At 50.5% G+C, this 17,560-nt stretch overlaps 1 protein-coding gene across 4 annotated transcripts; it reads left to right on the top strand.

The window, feature by feature from the left end:
• Positions 1-7,177: 7,177 nt before the first annotated feature.
• On the top strand, positions 7,178-17,253 carry NCR2 (natural cytotoxicity triggering receptor 2). 4 transcript variants are annotated; one of them, XM_044776647.2, is made up of 6 exons: positions 7,178-7,543; positions 7,687-8,028; positions 13,876-13,935; positions 14,555-14,684; positions 14,797-14,907; positions 15,490-15,877. In XM_044776647.2, exons 1-6 carry the CDS (start codon positions 7,453-7,455, stop codon positions 15,743-15,745), a joined length of 990 nt encoding a protein of 329 aa, XP_044632582.1. In that variant the 5' UTR covers positions 7,178-7,452; the 3' UTR covers positions 15,746-15,877. The 4 variants fall into 4 exon arrangements, with proteins under 4 accessions (XP_044632582.1, XP_044632584.1, XP_070371065.1 ...); XM_044776649.2 differs by having other exon boundaries at positions 7,236-7,543; positions 14,824-14,907; positions 15,490-17,253; XM_070514964.1 differs by lacking the exon at positions 7,687-8,028 and having other exon boundaries at positions 7,277-7,543; positions 15,490-16,757.
• The last annotated feature ends 307 nt before the right edge of the window (positions 17,254-17,560 follow it).

Below are 17,560 nucleotides of genomic sequence, written 5' to 3'. Positions count from 1 at the left end.
TACCCCTCCTCCGCTCAAGGTACCTGGACAGCCCAGGCTCAGGGCGGAAGCCCTGCGAGGGCTTTGGGGAGATTTCCCAGGGCCTAGGGCAGCACCTGGTGATGCTCCCTCTGCTCCATGGTGGGTCCTTTCTGCAGACTTCTCTGCAGACCCAGTGCCTCTTTCCCACCAGAATTGAGCAGACCACTGACCACACCCTTCACTAGCTCCTCTACCAGTCATCAAGGGCTCTTGACCCCATGACACTTCCTGGTCACAAGTTTGTCTAAAGCCCCTCTCTGCAGGTTTGTCTCCCGAGTGTGTATTTTCACTGGGTTCTCTGTGCTTTTGTTCAAATGTGTACCATCCTCACAGACTTTCAGAGAAGCCCCTCACCTGGGCAGGGCACAGAGAGGCCACCCTCTGAGTCCTGCCCTGGGGCTGTTACTACACACCCCTCCAGCGCTGGTCCCAGGGAGCACAGCCTGCTGGGCCCTCTGCTCTGGCCATTTTCCCCATTCTACCTCCCCTGCCATTTAACACACTTTTTAACATAATATAATATTTAAAAGATTAGATACACAAGCAACATATGAACATATGTCTATGAAGACTGTCTATGAAAAACGAACACGGTGCTAGAATAAAAGGGAGACTTCAAGTTCCCTTCCCGTCCCCTTCCCCCAACGCTAACCATGCTCCTTCTCTCGAAAGTAGCCCTGTTCTCCGAGGGGTGTGTAGCTTCCCAGACAGTTGCTGCGTTTCCATAGATAGAGGCTTATGTGTGCAAACACATGCACAGTCGGAGTTCACTTCACTTTACGTAAGTGGGATTATTCTCTATGCGCCATTCTGCAGCAACCATTAAATTTAACAAGATGTTTGGAGACCCAGCTGTGTTTGCAGGTAAGACGTGCCCAGTCTTTTCAAACTGCTACCTGGCACCGTGCAGAAGAGATGCGCCGTGAGTTATCTTATTATTCCCCCGGGGCTGCTGTGACTTTGCTAGACTAACATTTGTGAAGTGAAGCACAGGGTGCCAGAGGGTGAGCCCGGGGTCAACAAAAGACCACAAGAGAAGTTGAAATAGACAAGTTTACCACTCACAGGTCCTGGAGCAAGTACCCAGCATGCCTCGAGGGGCCACACAGGGAGGTGAAGGCAGGGTGCAGGCAGAGAGGGTCAGGACCTGGGGCACACACCTTTATTAGGGTCTGTTTGGGAGTGCTTTGGGGTTCCCAGGCTAAGGCCAGATTGGTCAATTCAAACCAAAAAGAGCCGGGGTTCAGTATGGGGAAGGCCCTGGGGGGCAGGGGAGGCTGTTAATCACAAGGGCCGGGGAAGTCGGGTCAGGAACTTCCGTTTTGCGTGTGACTCTCTGGGCTCCCATCTAGTGGGGGGCTGGCGTCAGGTGAAGACCCCTGCAAGCCACCTGGCCAAAGAACATGGATGCCAAGGCAACAGCACCCGGGGCAGTGTAGCTAACTCCCCACAGGGGCTCACTATTATAATCAACCTGCGATGACCATCTTTGTGCAGGTCCTTCTGTGCCCGTGTGTGTGTGTGTTCCTCAGGCACGAGTACCTAGAAGTGGCATCGGCAAGTCAAAGAATGCACACAGCAAACTTCACAGATCCTCCTATTCGCCTTCAAAAATTATACAATTTACATTCTCGCTATGAAGATAATACCTGCTTCCTCGCACCCTCGATGACACCAGATATGAGCAATCTTTTTAAACATCTGTGAAATTAATGAATAAAACATAATATTGCAATTTGCTTTCATTTATAAATGTCTCAACAAATAAGAAGTTAAGATGTCTTTGTAAATATCTCTGAGGATATCTATTGCAATTATTTGAAGTTTCTCTCCTGTTCCGTGAATTATTGCCATTAATTCTAAATTCAGGTGTTCTGTGTGCTTGTGTTGAATCTTTACCTTCATGCTCTTCATTTCCCTCCACCGTGTGAGCTACTTGACTGTCAAACAGTATTAATGATCAAAGGAATCGAGAGCATATCCTCCTGCCCACATTTTGGGCTGTTGAGGCTTCTGCTCCTGACATTCTAATTCAACCCTCAGAAACCTAATCTGTTGACAGTCACTATTCTTAACTTGGATTCACCTTCTTTTTAAATTTGTTTCCTACCATTTACTAAGATTGGGGGTGGGAAGAGAGAAATGCCAGCGGGCTGGGTCGGCCACACTGATCCTCCACACACACACACCCCCTTGGAGGTGCAGCCACTAATATCTAAGCACAGGAAGAAACACACACCAGCTCCCTTTTCAAGATGGTGGGGTTTTCTCTGGGTTCGCAGAGGTGAATTTAACTGGAGGAGGCTGGAAGGCATTTCCTGTGGAGTGGAAACCCTAGTAGGTTTCTCAGAGGAGGTGGAGCAATGTCAGCCTCTGCCCGGGAGGAATACGCCAGTGGCCTTCTGTGGAGACCCTGGGAGGACGAAGCTGAGAGTGGGGAACCAGGTGGAGACAGACACCAGATATGGGTGTGAGGTGGGGGGATGAAAAGGAGGGAAGAGAGGGGAGGCAGAGGAGAAGCAGAGCTGACAGAGGTGGTGGTCTGGGTGATTCATGAACTTAGAAGCAGGAGGACGAGATCTGGCAGAGGAGCGTTCTAAGGTTGGGGGGGGCTGAATAGGGTTTGGGGACCCCTGATTGGGGCCTTGGAGCAGAGGCACAGGGAGTGTTCCAAAGGGCTGGGTCTGCATGTCGGGGAGGCCTGGGTGCCACAACAGTGATGGATTCAGGGCTGGGAGGCATCTTCCTCAGAAAGGGCCACAGGAGTCACGGAGGGCAACAGCAGATGTGGCAGCGTGGGCGTTGCTCCAGGCGCCTGGGCTGACCTAGGGCCATCAGAAACCTCCACTGCTGCTGCCCGCAAAGCGTTCTTATGGCTCTGGGGAGTGGGGAGAAGGAATTTCACAAAGTGAAGTGTATGCACTGCCTGGTCCTGCTCCCCTCCCAAGCCTGCCCACCTCTCCAGGTCTCGGTCAGTCCCCGAGGGGCTGACTTCTGGTTGTCAGATCTGTGGCACTGAAGGAGTGGATGAGGTATGAGTGTGTGTCTGTGTGAGTGTGGGTACATCTGAGCAAGGGCCTGAGAGTGTGAAGAACTGAACACTGGGAACCCCAGGACCCCCACCCCGTTCATCTCAGATGAGGCAACTGCAGGGTCCTCCACGTCTTCTCATCAGGATTCATGGGCATCCAGAACATTCTCACTTGCACACACTAGCACTTTCAGTATAGTGGGTTTTCAACTTGGACAGGGCATTTTGGATAATTTTTTGCAAGTTGAGTGAATATTTCAGTACCAAGAATAGTAAAAAAAAAAAAAAAAAAAATGTGTTCCCTCTCCCCCATCCTCAATAAAATAACTTTGAATTTATCTTTGTGGCAGTGTACCCCCACTGAAGGCTATGTTTCTCAGCCTCCCTTGAAATGGGGGGTGGTCGTGTGACTAAGATCTGGCAATGATTTGTAAACAGAAGTGTCGTCTGTGCTTTCCATAAGACCCTGTGAAAACATGACTGGGTCAATCTCTTTTCTCCTATCTTTGTTCTCCTCCATGCTGCTACCTAGCATGAGCATGTGATGACTGGAGCCCTGGCAGCCACCTAGAGCTATGTGGTGACTTGAGGAATGGATGCCCTGCATGGTGGAGCAATAAGATAGAAGGATTGTGGGTCTCTTGTATTCCGGAGGTAACTTGCTAGCCTTAGATTCCCTATGTCTGAACTCTTTTTGAGAAAGCAATAAACTATGTTGCATAACCTTATTTTAAATTATTTGTTACTCCCAAGCGAACCTATGATTCATCAGTCAGCTATTGCTACAATAATGCTGCATAACAACCCACCCCAAAACTCAGGGCTTGAAACAACTTTCATTTCTTCTTGCTCACGCATCTGAGGGTTGGCTGAGGGTCAGCTGTTCCAGGCTGGGCTCAGCTGTGCTTGTCTCAGAGAGTGGCATGTAAGATTAAGAAAAGTAACAGTGAAATGCAGACTTCCTAACTGGTGTTCACCTAATGCTGGAGTGCTGCTCCCTGTTCCTGCGCATGTCTGGCTTTCCATAAAGAACCGCTTCGCTGCTTAGGAGAGTGAAATGGGCTCCTTTAATTGAATAAAGACACAAGTTTGATTCCCTCTGAGAGCTCTGGGATCCTTATACACTCTCATCTCCCAAAACACACAACAAACGGGCCCAAGTAGACCAAGTAGACACTGTAACCAAGCACTCACAACAAAACCCTCGCAACTGGACTGCACAATATGATACGGAGGAAACCTCGGCTAATTGAGTTAGAACCTGTGTGTCTTGTCTCACATTCCACAACAAACTAACCTGCCTGTAGGGACATCGGTCCTGCATTGCTTCTATTCACTCGCCCCCACGTCCTGCAGATGTGTCCAGCTCAGGTCCCTGGATTCCTCCCCAGGCCCCCATCGAAGGCAGATAGAGCCGCCCGATGGAGCTTCCTACATGCGCCTCTCCCTCCCAAGGCAGGGCTCCCTCAAACATAGTTCGGACCTCCCTCTTCCTCCAGAACCACCCTGGCTCCCCAGTGCTTCCCCCCGAAGCCCAGGTTCCCCAGCCTGATCCTGAAGCTCCTCCATGAACAGGGCCCAACCGGCCCACCCAGATGGAGGTCCCGCCAGGAGCCACCCGCAGGCAGGTGGGAGGCAGTTCAGTACAGGAGCCTGGGCACATGTTCCATCAGTTTCCTCACTGGTAACAATGGAACTGATGAGGTCCATTGTTCTTACAGAACTCTCAGAGGAATTAAATGGATGAGGAATACAAAGCACGCAGGGTATGGAAGACACTGAACCGATGCTGAGCAAAGTCAGTGGGTGTGGGGTCAGGCCCACCTCGAATGAAATCAGAACCACTCCTGATCAGCGCCTGTGAATCTGACACTGTGTCTATTGAGTAGGGGCCTGGGGAGAAAGGAGCCCACACCCACTCAGCTCTGACATCCCGGGCTGCCAAGATCCCCTGCATGGCGCCAGAGTAGGGGACACAGGCAGGAAGCTCCAAAGGGAGGTAAGTGGATAGCCCAACACGGATGGGAGAAAGGCACAATCTGTCCATTTTACAGACAAAGAAACTGAGCCATGGTTGGCCCAGCCCCCGTCTGGGGGAGGAGTTGAGGAGTAGAGTCCCCAGGAGCATGCTGTCTCTAGCTCTGCCTGCAACGGTCCAGGCTCCTGTGAGGGTGACAGCGAGGTTGGGAGAAGGAGTTACTGAGGCTCCAGAGTTCCCTTCTCAGAGGGTGGGCAGAGAGCTCAAGCCCTCGACCCCCAGGCCCTTTGACAGGACTGCTGGTGGTGCCCTGCCCTGGTAGTGTGACAGTGGTTCCTCACCCCATCTCTTGAGGACACTTCTGAAGGAACCCCAAATCCCACCACAGTGACATGCCCCAGCCCCTCTTGCAAAACTTCACACTGTGACAGGGGCTATTTTGAGGCCCCTGGGAGCAGGGCCAGCCCCACCCTAAGCCCAGGCTCCCCTCCCTCCAGCTCCCAAACCTGGACTCCAGGTCCCAGCTGCCAGAGTGGAGCCGGGGTCCAGAGGGTTCCAGCAGAGTCCTCTCCCCGGGTGCTGAGCTCTGGACTCTAGGCAGAGGGTGGTCACCCCACTCACACTGGTGGGGAGTCCACAGTGCAGAGAAAGGAGCAGATCCAGTCCTCAGAGAGCTTCCTGTCCGGTGGCGAGGGACGACCCACCCTGACCCAGCAGAGAACAACTCAGAGTGGATCACAGGCTGGAAGAACACAGAGATAGTGTACTGTGGGCAAAGAGTGATCTCACGGGCCTGCAGGGAGGAGGCGGCCCTTCCCCGTGATCAGCAGAGCCCAGAAAAAGAGAAAATCAACATGGGAAAACAGTTGCTACACACCCTGATACACCGCTATAACAGGCAGAGCCACCCTCCTCCCTTCAGGAGGGCACCCTTGGCATTTTGGTGCATAATTAGGTTCAGCGAGGGGACGCCCAGAGCTCGCCTCTGCGTGTGTGTGCAATCCAGTTTTTGATCCTGTCTCTGGGCGAGACTCCAGCCCAAAGGCCGCGTTTGGCAGTCAGGAGGCCTGGCCTGGCTACAGCAGCACATCCCGGCCTCAACGTCCTCATGTGAACAGAAAAGTAATGCCCCCCTCACACCCCTACTGTGGGATTGAAGAGAGAGGGCACGGGGACCCGCCTTGTAACTAACATCTGGCAAGCGAGGGGCTGGCACTGTTCCCGAGGTTTTCTAGTTCGAAAACTCCATCCTGCTTTCCCACCTGTGGTCCCTGGGCACTGGTAGCTGATGGCCCTACTGCGTCCGTCCTCCTTTTACCTGTCCCTCTGCCCTAATCCTGGTGGATGCTCACTCTGCATCCGGGCCGGGCGAGGCGAGGGGGCAAGGGGGCGGGGCAAAGCGGTGAACTGGGAATCCTGTCCCCTTGATAGGCTCGAATGCCTGTCAGTCATAACTCCCCCGGAGCGCCCGGAAGCAGGCGATGGGCTGCAGAGACCCCCGGTGGCCACCATCGGAATTACACATACACAGAGAACTCGCAGTGGTCTTAGTCTCTCTCTGTCTCTCTCTGTCTCTCTGTCTCTGTCTCTCTCCTCCTCTCTATCTAATTTCTTTTTCTTTGTAAATTACATCTTTTTAAAATTAAATCTTAAAATTGCTAGCATCCACTAAAGAAACAGTTGTTAGGGTCTTTCATCTGTTTAGGTGTTAATTACACAAATGTTTCTCTAGTGTCCACAGGTGGACAGTTAAGGGTGCAGAGATGATGCCAGGTCCATCCTCCCACCAGCCCCTCTGAAGACCCCTGATCTCTTTGCTCTCAGCTCCCCTCTCTCCCTCCTCTGCCAGGGACCCTCCCTACACTTCCTCACTGGAACTGAATCTCCACCTCCCCTGTCCCCTCAGTGCCCACAAGACCTCCCTAGGTGGAAGCACGTCACTGATCTACCAGACAGGTCTGGGCATGAAGCTTCTGACCACCCCTGGGGCCAGTGGGGCTTAGGGCTCTTGCTCAGACCCCTAAGTGCCCCGAGCTTGTCATCCACCTTCACCGTGACTTTCCCTGGAAAGGAGGGTGAAGCCAGAGCTCTGCAAAGAAGAGGCGGTGCACAGAGAAAGAGAAAGAGTGGGCAGTCCATTGCTTGACCACAGTTTCCTCCTGGCCTTCTCGGCTCCTCCTCCAGAGGCTGGTCACAGGAAGGGGCACCTGGGCCTGGAGGAGAGGAGCCGCCTCTGCAGAGACCCGGGAGCTGTGTGCCCGGCAGGGCTGTGCCCTCCAGTCCAGATTCGCCTCTGCCCTCCCAGGTCTCCCGCTCCCCACCGCGGGCCTTGACCTCTCTCCTTTCATCTGTCTCAGAGACACTGGAAGAGGCAAGCGACTCAGGCCCCGCTCCCGGCTTCCTCTCTCCAGTGCCCCCCACCATGTCCTCTCCCACCAGCACACTGGAAAAGGGCCATATGGCCCGGAGGTTCCCATTCCCACAACTGCTACTGCTGCTGCTGCTGCTCCCAGGTGAGGAGAAAGGGATCTTAAACTGGGAGGGGAGGAGAGGGGGTGACAGGGACAGCAGGGCCCGGAGCAAGTGGCTCTGTGGCCAGAGGGCTGGTGGCGGGGCTAGTCCTGGCGTGGCCCCGACCAGCAGCCTTGTTCCCCAGGCTCATGGGCACTATCAAAGGCCCAGGAACTTCGCCGTGTGGCAGGGCAGACGCTCTCTGTGAGGTGCCAGTATCCGCCCAGGGGTGGCCCGTACCAGAGCAAAGGCTGGTGTAAGGAGGTGTCAAAGTTCACGTGCCTCAGGCTGGTCACCAGCTCCAGACCCCGCACGCTGACTCAGATCTCTCAATCCTCAATCTGGGACGACCCTGCTGCTGGCTTCTTCATTGTCACCATGACTGGTCTGAAGGAGCAAGACTCAGGACACTACTGGTGCAGAATCTACCACACTTCCGGAAACTCTGTCGATAGGTCCTTAAGGTTCTATCTGGCGGTGTCTCCAGGTGAGCCTCTTCCCCGGGTCCCCTCGCTCCCTTTTGGTGCCTCCTGGTTTCCTAGTCACGGAAGCCAGGCTGCTGGCACTCTATCCCACTCTCGTAGGAAGGCTGTTGGGGATGTGTGCCCGGGGGACTTGCATATGTGCACACACACACACCCCCTCACACACAGTCTGTCTCGATGATTTACAAGCCTCCTCAAAGATGCTCAAATGGAGCAGTTGAGGATGCTGACCAGTCTGAGCTCCTCTGACCTGGACAAGGGGAGCCCCAGACAGCCCGGCATCTTTGGAGGAGACACCTGTACCTGGCACATAGTAGGCACTCAAGTAAATGTGTGTCCACTGGCCACAAACTGCCCCTCACCATGTTGGTATCATGTTGGTCTTTCCATTCTTCCTGGTCCAGATCAGAGGTCAGCAAACTGTGTCTGAAAGCTAAGCACGGTTTTGATTTTTTTTTTAATTTTTTTTTTTAAGATTTTATTTTTCCTTTTTTCTCCCAAAGCCCCCTGGTACAAAGTTGTGTATTTTTAGTTGTGGGTCCTTCTAGTTGTGCTATGTGGGACGCCACCTCAGCGTGGCTTGATGAGCGGTGCCATGTCTGCGCCCAGGATTCGAACCAATGAAACCCTGGGCCGCCGAAGCAGAACACGAGAACTTAACCACTTGGCCACGGGGCCAGCCCCTGAAAGCTAAGGATGGTTTTTTAATGATTGGGAAAAAATGGAAAGTAAAATAATATCTTGTGATACGTGAAAATTGTAGAAAATTCAAATTTCAGGATCCATAAATAAAGTTTTTTGGGAAGACAGCCATGCCCATTTGTTTACGTAATGTCTATGGCTGTTTTCATATCATAATAGCAGAGATGAGTAGTTGTGACATAGACCACATGGCCCACAAGTCATAAAGTAGCTGTTCTCTGGCCTTTTACAAAGTTTTGCCAACCCCCAGTCTAGATGAGGGCTTCTCAAAGTATCCATGGTTGCAATGGACTGAATGTTTGTGTCCCCTCCAAATCGTGTGTTGAAATCCTAACCCCCAATGGGATGGCCCTCCACCGGGGCGTCTGGGAGGTGGTTAGGTCCTGAGGGTGGAGCTCTCATGAATGGAATTAGTGCCCTTATAAAGGGACTGCCTGCCAGAGAGCTCCGCATCCTCTTTCTGCCACGTGAGGATACAACCTGGAAGAAGGGCCTCCCCAGAACCCCACCATGCTGCCACCCTGATCTTGACCTGCCAGCCTCCAGCACTGTGAGAAATGAGTTTCTGTTCATAAGCCAGCCAGTCCGTGGTACTTTGTGACAGCAGCCTGAGCAGACCAAGGCAGTAGTAGAGGACCTTTTAAAAAAAATCTCCAATTCATCAGTGTCTATGTTTTTGGTAAAATACAATAAAAATAAATCACCAGAAACATAACAAGAAAAAACATATAAAATACAAGCCCAAAATGCTTATTAGATTTGACAGGTGTAAAATTACATTTCAACAAATACAATCAGAACAAACATAACATAGGGAAAAAAACTTTTAATTATAAAAGTTACAGGGAGGGGGCTGGCCCCGTGGCTGAGTGGTTAAGCTCGCGCGCTCCACTGCAGGCAGCCCTGTGTTTCGTTGGTTCAAATCCTGGGCGCGGACGTGGCACTGCTCATCAAACCACGCTGAGGCAGTGTCCCACATGCTACAACTAGAAGGACCCACAACGAAGAATATACAACTATGTACCAGGGGGCTTTGCGGAGAAAAAGAACAAAAAAAGTTACAGGGACTGGCCCCTTGGCCCAGTGGTTAAGTTCGAGTGCTCTGCTTCGGCAGCCCAGGGTTTGAATCCTGGGCGCGGATATGGCACCACTCATCAGGCCATGCTGAGGCGGCGTCCCACATGCCACAACTGGAAGTACCCACAACTAAAAATACACAACTATGTACTAGGGGGCTTTGAGAGAAAAAGGAAATATAGAAAAAAATTTTTAAAACTTAAAAAAATTACACACATTCATTGAAAGTGTGCATGCAGGTAATTGATGTAGTAGCTTAACATTATACCTGTAACATTTTATTATACCAGTAACTTTTGTTACTGGTATAATCCTAACCAAACAAAACTGATCATAATTAAATCATAACTAAAACAATCATAACTAAACACAAAGTTAGAAGTGAAATAGCAATTTTCTGTATTAAATGTCAATATTCACACTTGGAACAAACACTCTAAATATTCACATTTGAAGATTTTAATGTGACAAATGAGCATTCTTCTTGCTTATTAACTTACCTAATCTGAGTAACATTAGTGACATCATAACTCTCAGGGGAAAATGTATAAAGAAATTGTTTTGATGCTTTGTTTTAATAACACTCAGCAGAAAACTGGTCTCACTGACGTGTGTTGACAGAAATACAAAAAAAATATTTTTAAGCAATCTCAACAAGCTCAGTATTTTTAACTTTTACAAAAGGAAGCACGTGATGCTGTATTTTCAAAATGCATTTTCAATCCTTCATCAGTAGCTAGTTCCAAAATTTTATTATAAAGTATAATTATATTTAAATTATCTTTTGATGAAAAAAATGGATTCTGGATCTATGACTTTCCTATGCATATATCTTCTTTTGACAGAAAATAAAAGTCAAAACATTCTATCAAATTATTAAAGCTTTTCTATGAGTGCGTACTTTTGCAGATGCGCAATATTGAGATCATCACCTATTTTGTTGATCATTTTTATTAAATTCAGAACACGACATAATTTATAGAAGCTATCCTTCTAAGCTTCTTTTGTTTTTGTCCTTAGATTTTATTTGCCATTGAAAAACACATTGCCTTCCTTCCTTGCATGGAAATATTAATATCAAAGCTCTAACAGAAACAAGTCTGACTGTGAAATTCACATCTTTAAAAAGCTGGTACTAAACTGATTTCTGTCTTGCGCAAACATTAGGAGTTCTTCCCGTAGATCAAAGATTCTCGACGTGGCATTCGATAACGACTGCTTAGGATCAGTTTCCGTGTCATCACATAATAAAGAGAATGATTTCAAATTCTGTACATTCATCTTTATGTAATCCACAATTTTTACCACGTTGTTAAGCATGCCGTTCAGTTCAGCTGAGTGTTTTTCATAACAAGACTTTCTCAGTGAAGGAAGCAGTGCGTTGATTTACATTCTGGCCCAAGGCTCCTTAATCTGAATGCTACTCCAGAATGCTTCCCTGTCATAGCAACTGCAGCCATCAGAACATACTCCTTCAGATTGCACCTATAGTAAGAGAATAGCTATCTTAGCAATATTTGTGCATTTTTCAACTTGCTGTGAAAAATACTTTGCTAGCTTTACAGTTATGTGTTAATTAACAATGGGGGTAGGTTCTGAGAGATGTGTCTTAGTCGATTTCATTGTTGTTCAAATATCACAGAGTTCACTTACACACACCTAGATGGTGCAGCCTCCTGCACACCTAGGCCATAAGGTACTAATCTTATGGGACCACCATCATATATGCGGTCCCTCATTTACCAAAACTTTGTTATGGGGCCCATGACTGTATTCATTCTGGGAGTGGATCTTCCATATCATTAGCTAATTCCTGAATACCTGGAGCTAAAATATCCTGGTTTGTGCTATTTAAGCTCCCTTCCTTGCTATAGATTAACCCAACACCGTGAAGCAAACATCTGCCTTGCAGTCTTTCAACGCTGTTTCAGCAATTATAGAGTTTTAGTCTTAGCAACTTCACAAGAAGCCCACAAAACATTAGAGTTTATATGTGAAATATTGACTGCTTTCAAGAGCATTTTTTTTTTAAAGATTGGCACCAGAGCTAACAGCTGTTGCTGTTGCCAATCTTCTTCTTTTTATTTTTCTTCTTCTCCCCAAAGCCCCCCCAGTACATAGCTGTATATTCTAGTTATGAGTGCCTCTGGTTGTGCTGTGTGGGACGCTGCCTCAGCATGGCCTGATGAGCGGTGCTGGGTCTGCGCCCAGCATCTGAACCATGGAAACCCTTGGCTGCTGAAGCAGAGTGCGCGAACTTAACCCCTCAGCCATGGGGCCGCCCCCCAAGAGCTCTTTAATTCAATGCTCTTTTTTGTTGTTGTTAAAAATGATTAGTTTGTTTTGAACTTGTGTTTTTATGTTTTGTATGTAAATGCCATTTGTTTTTATGATGTTTTTGCTTCATTAGCCAGTACACCTCAACAAATAACTCACTGGGTTTTAGTACTTCGCCATGAATCATAGTTACAAAACTCACACTCTCTGAGCGCCATACTTTCCCATCGCTGCCGTAACGAATTACCGCCAACACCGTGGCTTACAACACCACAGATGTGTGATCTCCCAGTTCTGTGGATCGGAAGTCCACTGTGGGCCCCTCTGGGCTAACATCAAGGTGCCAGCAGCCTGTGTTCCTTCCTGTAGGTTCTTAGAGAGAGTCCATTTGTTGCTCATTCAGATCTTCGGCAGAATTTGGTTCCTTAGAGCTATAAAACGGAGGTCCCATTTTCTTGCTGGCTGTCTATGGAGAGCTTTCCCAGCTTCTAGAGGCGGCCATATTCCTTGGCTCATGGCCTCCTTCCTCCACCTTCAAAGCCAAAGATCCTTTCCTCTCTGTCTGTAGCTGGGGCACATTCTCTGCTTTTAAGTCCTCGTGATTAGATGGGACGCACTCACATAGTCTCTCCATCTCAACGTCTTTAATCTTAACCACCTCTGAAAAGTCCCTTTTGCCACGTAAGGGAACATATTCACAGGTTCCTGGAACCTAGGATGTGGACATCCAGGGGGCTGTTGTTATGCCCACCACAAGGAGGGATGACATTTTCCAATAAAACCAGTACAAACTCTTTGGGGTAACTTCAGAAGGGAAATTTTCTTTGAAATTAATTCCACTATCATCATTTAGTTTATTATTACTGCTACAGTCAGAAAAGATATGTCTTTTCTTGATGAAAAGCTCAGTGACTTTTGTTTTGCTATGTGTTAATTAGTAATCAAATTAGCTAATTACTACTCTAAAATTAGCTAATCATGTTAAACTCTAAACTTAAAAAAAAACAGGTTTGATTGAAAATTAAAATGATGGCAAAAATAACAAATGATAAAAATAATTTTTTCAGGCGTTTATACACTATTGGGTTATAACTGACCAACTAACCTTAACGTATCACAGGCAGGAATACGGTCCTACTGTGTGTTACTGGCACACAACTTGCTCCATGCGCAGCTCTCTGTGCCACTTTGGCAGCACTCGGACTTATCTATATCCCGTTCAACCAGATGAGTTTACTAATCTTGCTTGGACCTTGAGGCAATGTCAAATTGATATAAAATCTCAAAATCCTTACTCCTAATTTCTGTATTTACTTTGTGGCAAGCAGGTTGCAATTTGTGGACCGGCGCCAGCCAGTCACACATTCAGTGGCCCGGGACTAGAATTTTCTGAGCGTCTCAAGGACCTCCTCCAGGCTGGGAACATGGGTAGTTCCCAGCTATCATTCTGGGCAGGCTTGGAGAGAGTGTTCCTGTGGGACAGGGTGGTGTCCGCATGCCCGTCAGCCTGGGACTCTCTCCAGGGAAGACCGTCCAGGGCAGCCCCTGAGCCCAGGGGTGTCCCAGCCTCAGGCACCCTCTCTCCTCTGGGCCTCTCCCAGCCCTTGCCCCTCTCTTTCCCCCCCCTTTGCGGGAGACTGCTCCCCTCAAGGACCCTGGGTGGGTGTGTAGACTTGGCCGAGGACGCTGAGAGCCCCCACTTCCTGTCACAGCGTTGGGGCTGACACTGTGTCTTTCCCATCTGGGCCTGCCTCTGCCCTCTGCAGCCATTGTCTTCTCTTTATCCTCAACAGCCCCCAAGACTTCTCCAGAGATGCCCTCCCCACAGCCTCCCCTGCGGGCTCCGAGCACGGGTAGGTCTGGGTCTTCCTGGGAAGGAAGAGCAAGCAGGGCAGGTGGTCGGCAGGCAGGTCACAAAGTCTCAGAGTCAAGAGGGGGCTCCATAAAAGGTACTTACCCAGGCCGTTGAGGCAGTGGGGCCTGCGGGCTGGCCTAGGCTCTGCCACAGAACCAGGAGGGACAGGGCCGTGACAGCAGCCCTTAAAATTCCCCATGAGGCTCCCCCTTCCCCTAACGGCCCCAGAAGTGTGCGAAAGGGAACGATGTCAGAGATGAGAGCTCCTTAAAGACCGTGGCTGTTTCCACACTTGGGGAGGCCCAGAGGTAAAGAGGGCGCATCCAAAGATGTGGAGCTGCTCAGAGGGAGGCCCGGGCCTGCTGACTCCTATTCCAGTGCTCCTCCTGGACCCAGGGACACCTCCACAGGCCCCACATAGAGCCTGGGCCGCAGGTCTGTCTAGTCCTGAGCCGGGGGACTTCACACACCAGTCCCCACTCCCCAAAGTGGTTTTCTCCTAGGCTGATGAGCTTCTGTTCTCAGTCCAGCCCGGTCCCCTGTTCCAGCTTTCCTGCCAGCAGGAATAGGTGGGCCATCCCGTCTGCTAACCAAGGTCCCATCTCTTTCCTTGGCAGCCTCTGCCTCCATGCAGGCCACCTGGGCTCCCCATGACCTGGTCTCATCACAGACCCAGAGCTGTGTGTCCCCGACTGGAAGAGCTGGAGAGACCCCCGGGGCTTCCTCTGCTATCACCGCCCCTTCACGGTGAGTTCCGCTTGCAACCCTCATCCACACACGGGCCTGGCTCAGGGGCCCAAGGACGGAAGCTGCCACCCCAGGCTCGGTCCTCTCCCCTTTCTGTCCCTCTGTCCTCCAGGCAACAAAACCCCACCTCCCACTCCAGCCCTGCAGCCCCCAGTGCCCTGGTGCCCCTGCTGTGTGGACTCCTCGTGGCCAAGAGCCTGGTGCTGTCAGCCCTGTTTGTCTGGTGAGTGGGGTTCAGGCTGGACTTGGGGGGAAATGGAGCAGGGAACAGCCTCTGTCCCTGGGTAGAGAGTTGGAGGGGAAAAAATTATAATCAACAGCACTCTCCAGATTAAACCCTCACTGAATCCATCCATCTTGGGTGTTCGTTACAAGCCCAGCTTTGTCTTTCAGCTGTAAACTCTCACGCATCTTGTCCACATTTCCCACCCCTCCCCACTCTCCCTCCCCCTCTAATTCATCCCTCCGTTCATCCCTCTGTCAGTAACACCGACAGGAACAACCAGAAGTCCCTCCCACCGCCTGCCCTTCATGGAACCAACGCCTATGCGCAGCTCCCATCTCAGAAGCTGCCTCATCCTAAGTCCTGAGGGAAAGAGGGTTACACAGGAGGGAGAGTCACAAGCTCTGGGGAGAAGGGGACACACGAGGGAGCACAGAGGTGGGGCTGAGGGAAAGGTGCAGGGCCGATGAGAGAGTGAGGAGGACGTGGAGACAGGACCAGGTCAGGCCAGGAGCCAGCGTGGGGAGAGAGGGACACGGCCAGAGAACGATGCCAGTGGTTTCACGTGTTTCTCCCTCTCAGGACCTCACATCTCAGGACCTTAAGGAATCAACATGTGCGGCACAGAGGGAGGTCTCTGACGTGCCCAGCTCGGCGCAGACCAGGCCCCTGGGCACTTCCTGCTGAGCCTCGGGACCCAAGAAGGACGGCCAGTCTCCCTGGAGTCCTCAGGAGCTCCTCCCTGACCTCTGAACTCTGCCTTTCCTGCGAAGAAAAGACCAAAGCCTCCCAGAACTTAAGCCAGCGCCCTTGGCTACCTTCCTCACTCCAGTGCTGAGGATCTCCCAGCTCCGCCCCCGCCCAGGTCCAGGCCCACTGCTGGCTCACACTGTGTTTGCCTCTGGGCCAGCACCGTCCAGACATGGGAGCCAAAGCCCAGGACAGCACCTTTCCACCAAATCAGAGTCACCACTGCTGACGGCTCCCACTCCTCCTCTTCCCTTCCTCCTCCTACCCCCACCTCCTGCTCTCCCTCCTTCTCATCCTCCTCCTATAGCCCCACAGCTCAGCCAGGCCCCAGATCACTGCCGACATCTCTCTCTCCCTCTCCCCTTGCTCAGCCACACACTGCCAAAGCCTCTCTATCTGCTTCTCTCTGTTGCTTCTGTCTCTTCCTCCTCGTTTCCAAAACCCATCACCTCGCACCTCTGTGTGGACCACTATGTCAGTCACCTAACTGGTGTCCCGCCTTTGCTCTCCACGTCCGAGATTGTTCCCCCTTATACATCCCTCTCAACAACACCTCTGTGCACTTTGTGTGGGAATTGAAGTCCAGGGTCATTTCAGGGCCCCATGCTCTGCCAAGGTCAGCCACCCCTTGTCACCATGTCACTGTGCATCCCCCATGCTGTCCTTCTTGTGCCACCAAGATGGCCGCAGGCTCGGGAGAGAAGTGAACCCTCCTTTTTCTGCACAAGTTGAGCAGGACGCTCCTCACGACCACGAGCGAGGTGGCCCTGGTCTGACGCCCGGCGCTGACCCTCCCTACTGCTGTCCTCTCTCTGACACTTGTTATCTCAGTGTTGGACTTTCCAGACTGAGCCTCTAACTTTATCATCTTTTCTCTCTTGTTCTTCATCCATTTTTCTTTATTCCTGCTTTCTGGGAAAGTTCCTCAAGGTTACAGTCCAAGTCTTCCATTCAAAGGTTTACTATTTATGCAATCACATGTTCAAGTTTCTAAATGGTCCGTTTGTTCTCTGAACGTTCCTTTTTCACCTGCATGTTTTATTTGGGGATGCCATATTTTTTCTGGCAATATTAAAGTTTTAACTTTTGACGTTTTTTTTAAGCCTTGTCTATTTTCTGTTTCCTCCAAGTGCCTTTTTGTATCTTTTGTTTTCTCCTTTCATTGGCCTCTGTCTTTCCTCAGATCTTTCTGGAAACCTCTGCTGCTTCTCGGCAGCCCATCCATATTTAAAGGTTTGGATGCTCAGTGTGTGTGTCATGGACTCTAGACTGATTGGGCAAGAGCATTTTAATGGACTGAATGTGTCCCCCCCAAATTCGTATGTTGAAATCCTAACCCCCAAAGTGATGGAATTAGTTGGGGGGTGCGCCTTTGGGAGGTGATTAGGTCATGAGGGTGGAGCCCTCATGAATGGGATTGGTGTCCTTACAAAAGAGACCCCACAAAGGTCCCTACCCCCTTCCGCGGTGTGAGGACACGGCGAGTAGACAGCCCTCTGTGAACCAGGAAGCCCTCACCAGACATGCAATCTGCCGAGTCGCGGTCTTGGATGTCCCAGCCCCCAGAACCGTGAGAAATAAATGTGTGTCATTCAAGTCCCCCGGTCTGTGGTATTTGTGTTATAGCAACCCCAATAGACTAAGACAAGCATGGTTTTGTTTTTTTCTTTGACAGCTCAGTTTCTCCAGAAAGACTGTCCTCCTTGGGGGGTATAAGCCTGGATGCCAGGGTTCTAGGCGCCAACTGCAGCAAAGCAAAGGAGCCCCATGCCCAGGGTCTGTATCACTCCCTCAGCCCCCTGTTGAAACACACTGTCCCGCTCAGTGGTGCCCTGAGCGAGCATCTCTGTGATGCACCCTCATCAGAGACTAACTTGAAGTTCTTTGCAGGGTGCTGGATGAG

The sequence above is a fragment of the Equus asinus genome, chromosome 8 (genome assembly GCF_041296235.1).
Source record: "Equus asinus isolate D_3611 breed Donkey chromosome 8, EquAss-T2T_v2, whole genome shotgun sequence".
Classification (NCBI taxonomy): domain Eukaryota; kingdom Metazoa; phylum Chordata; class Mammalia; order Perissodactyla; family Equidae; genus Equus; species Equus asinus.
This window is presented reverse-complemented; position numbering and strand designations above follow the sequence as displayed.

Coding starts and splice junctions, on each gene's coding strand:
- NCR2 (XM_044776647.2), top strand. CDS start 7,453: ATGTCCTCTCCCACCAGCACACTGGAAAAGGGCCATATGGCCCGGAGG. Junction 8,029..13,875: donor CTATCTGGCGGTGTCTCCAG/GTGAGCCTCTTC, acceptor TATCCTCAACAG/CCCCCAAGACTTCTCCAGAG. Junction 13,936..14,554: donor CCTGCGGGCTCCGAGCACGG/GTAGGTCTGGGT, acceptor TTTCCTTGGCAG/CCTCTGCCTCCATGCAGGCC.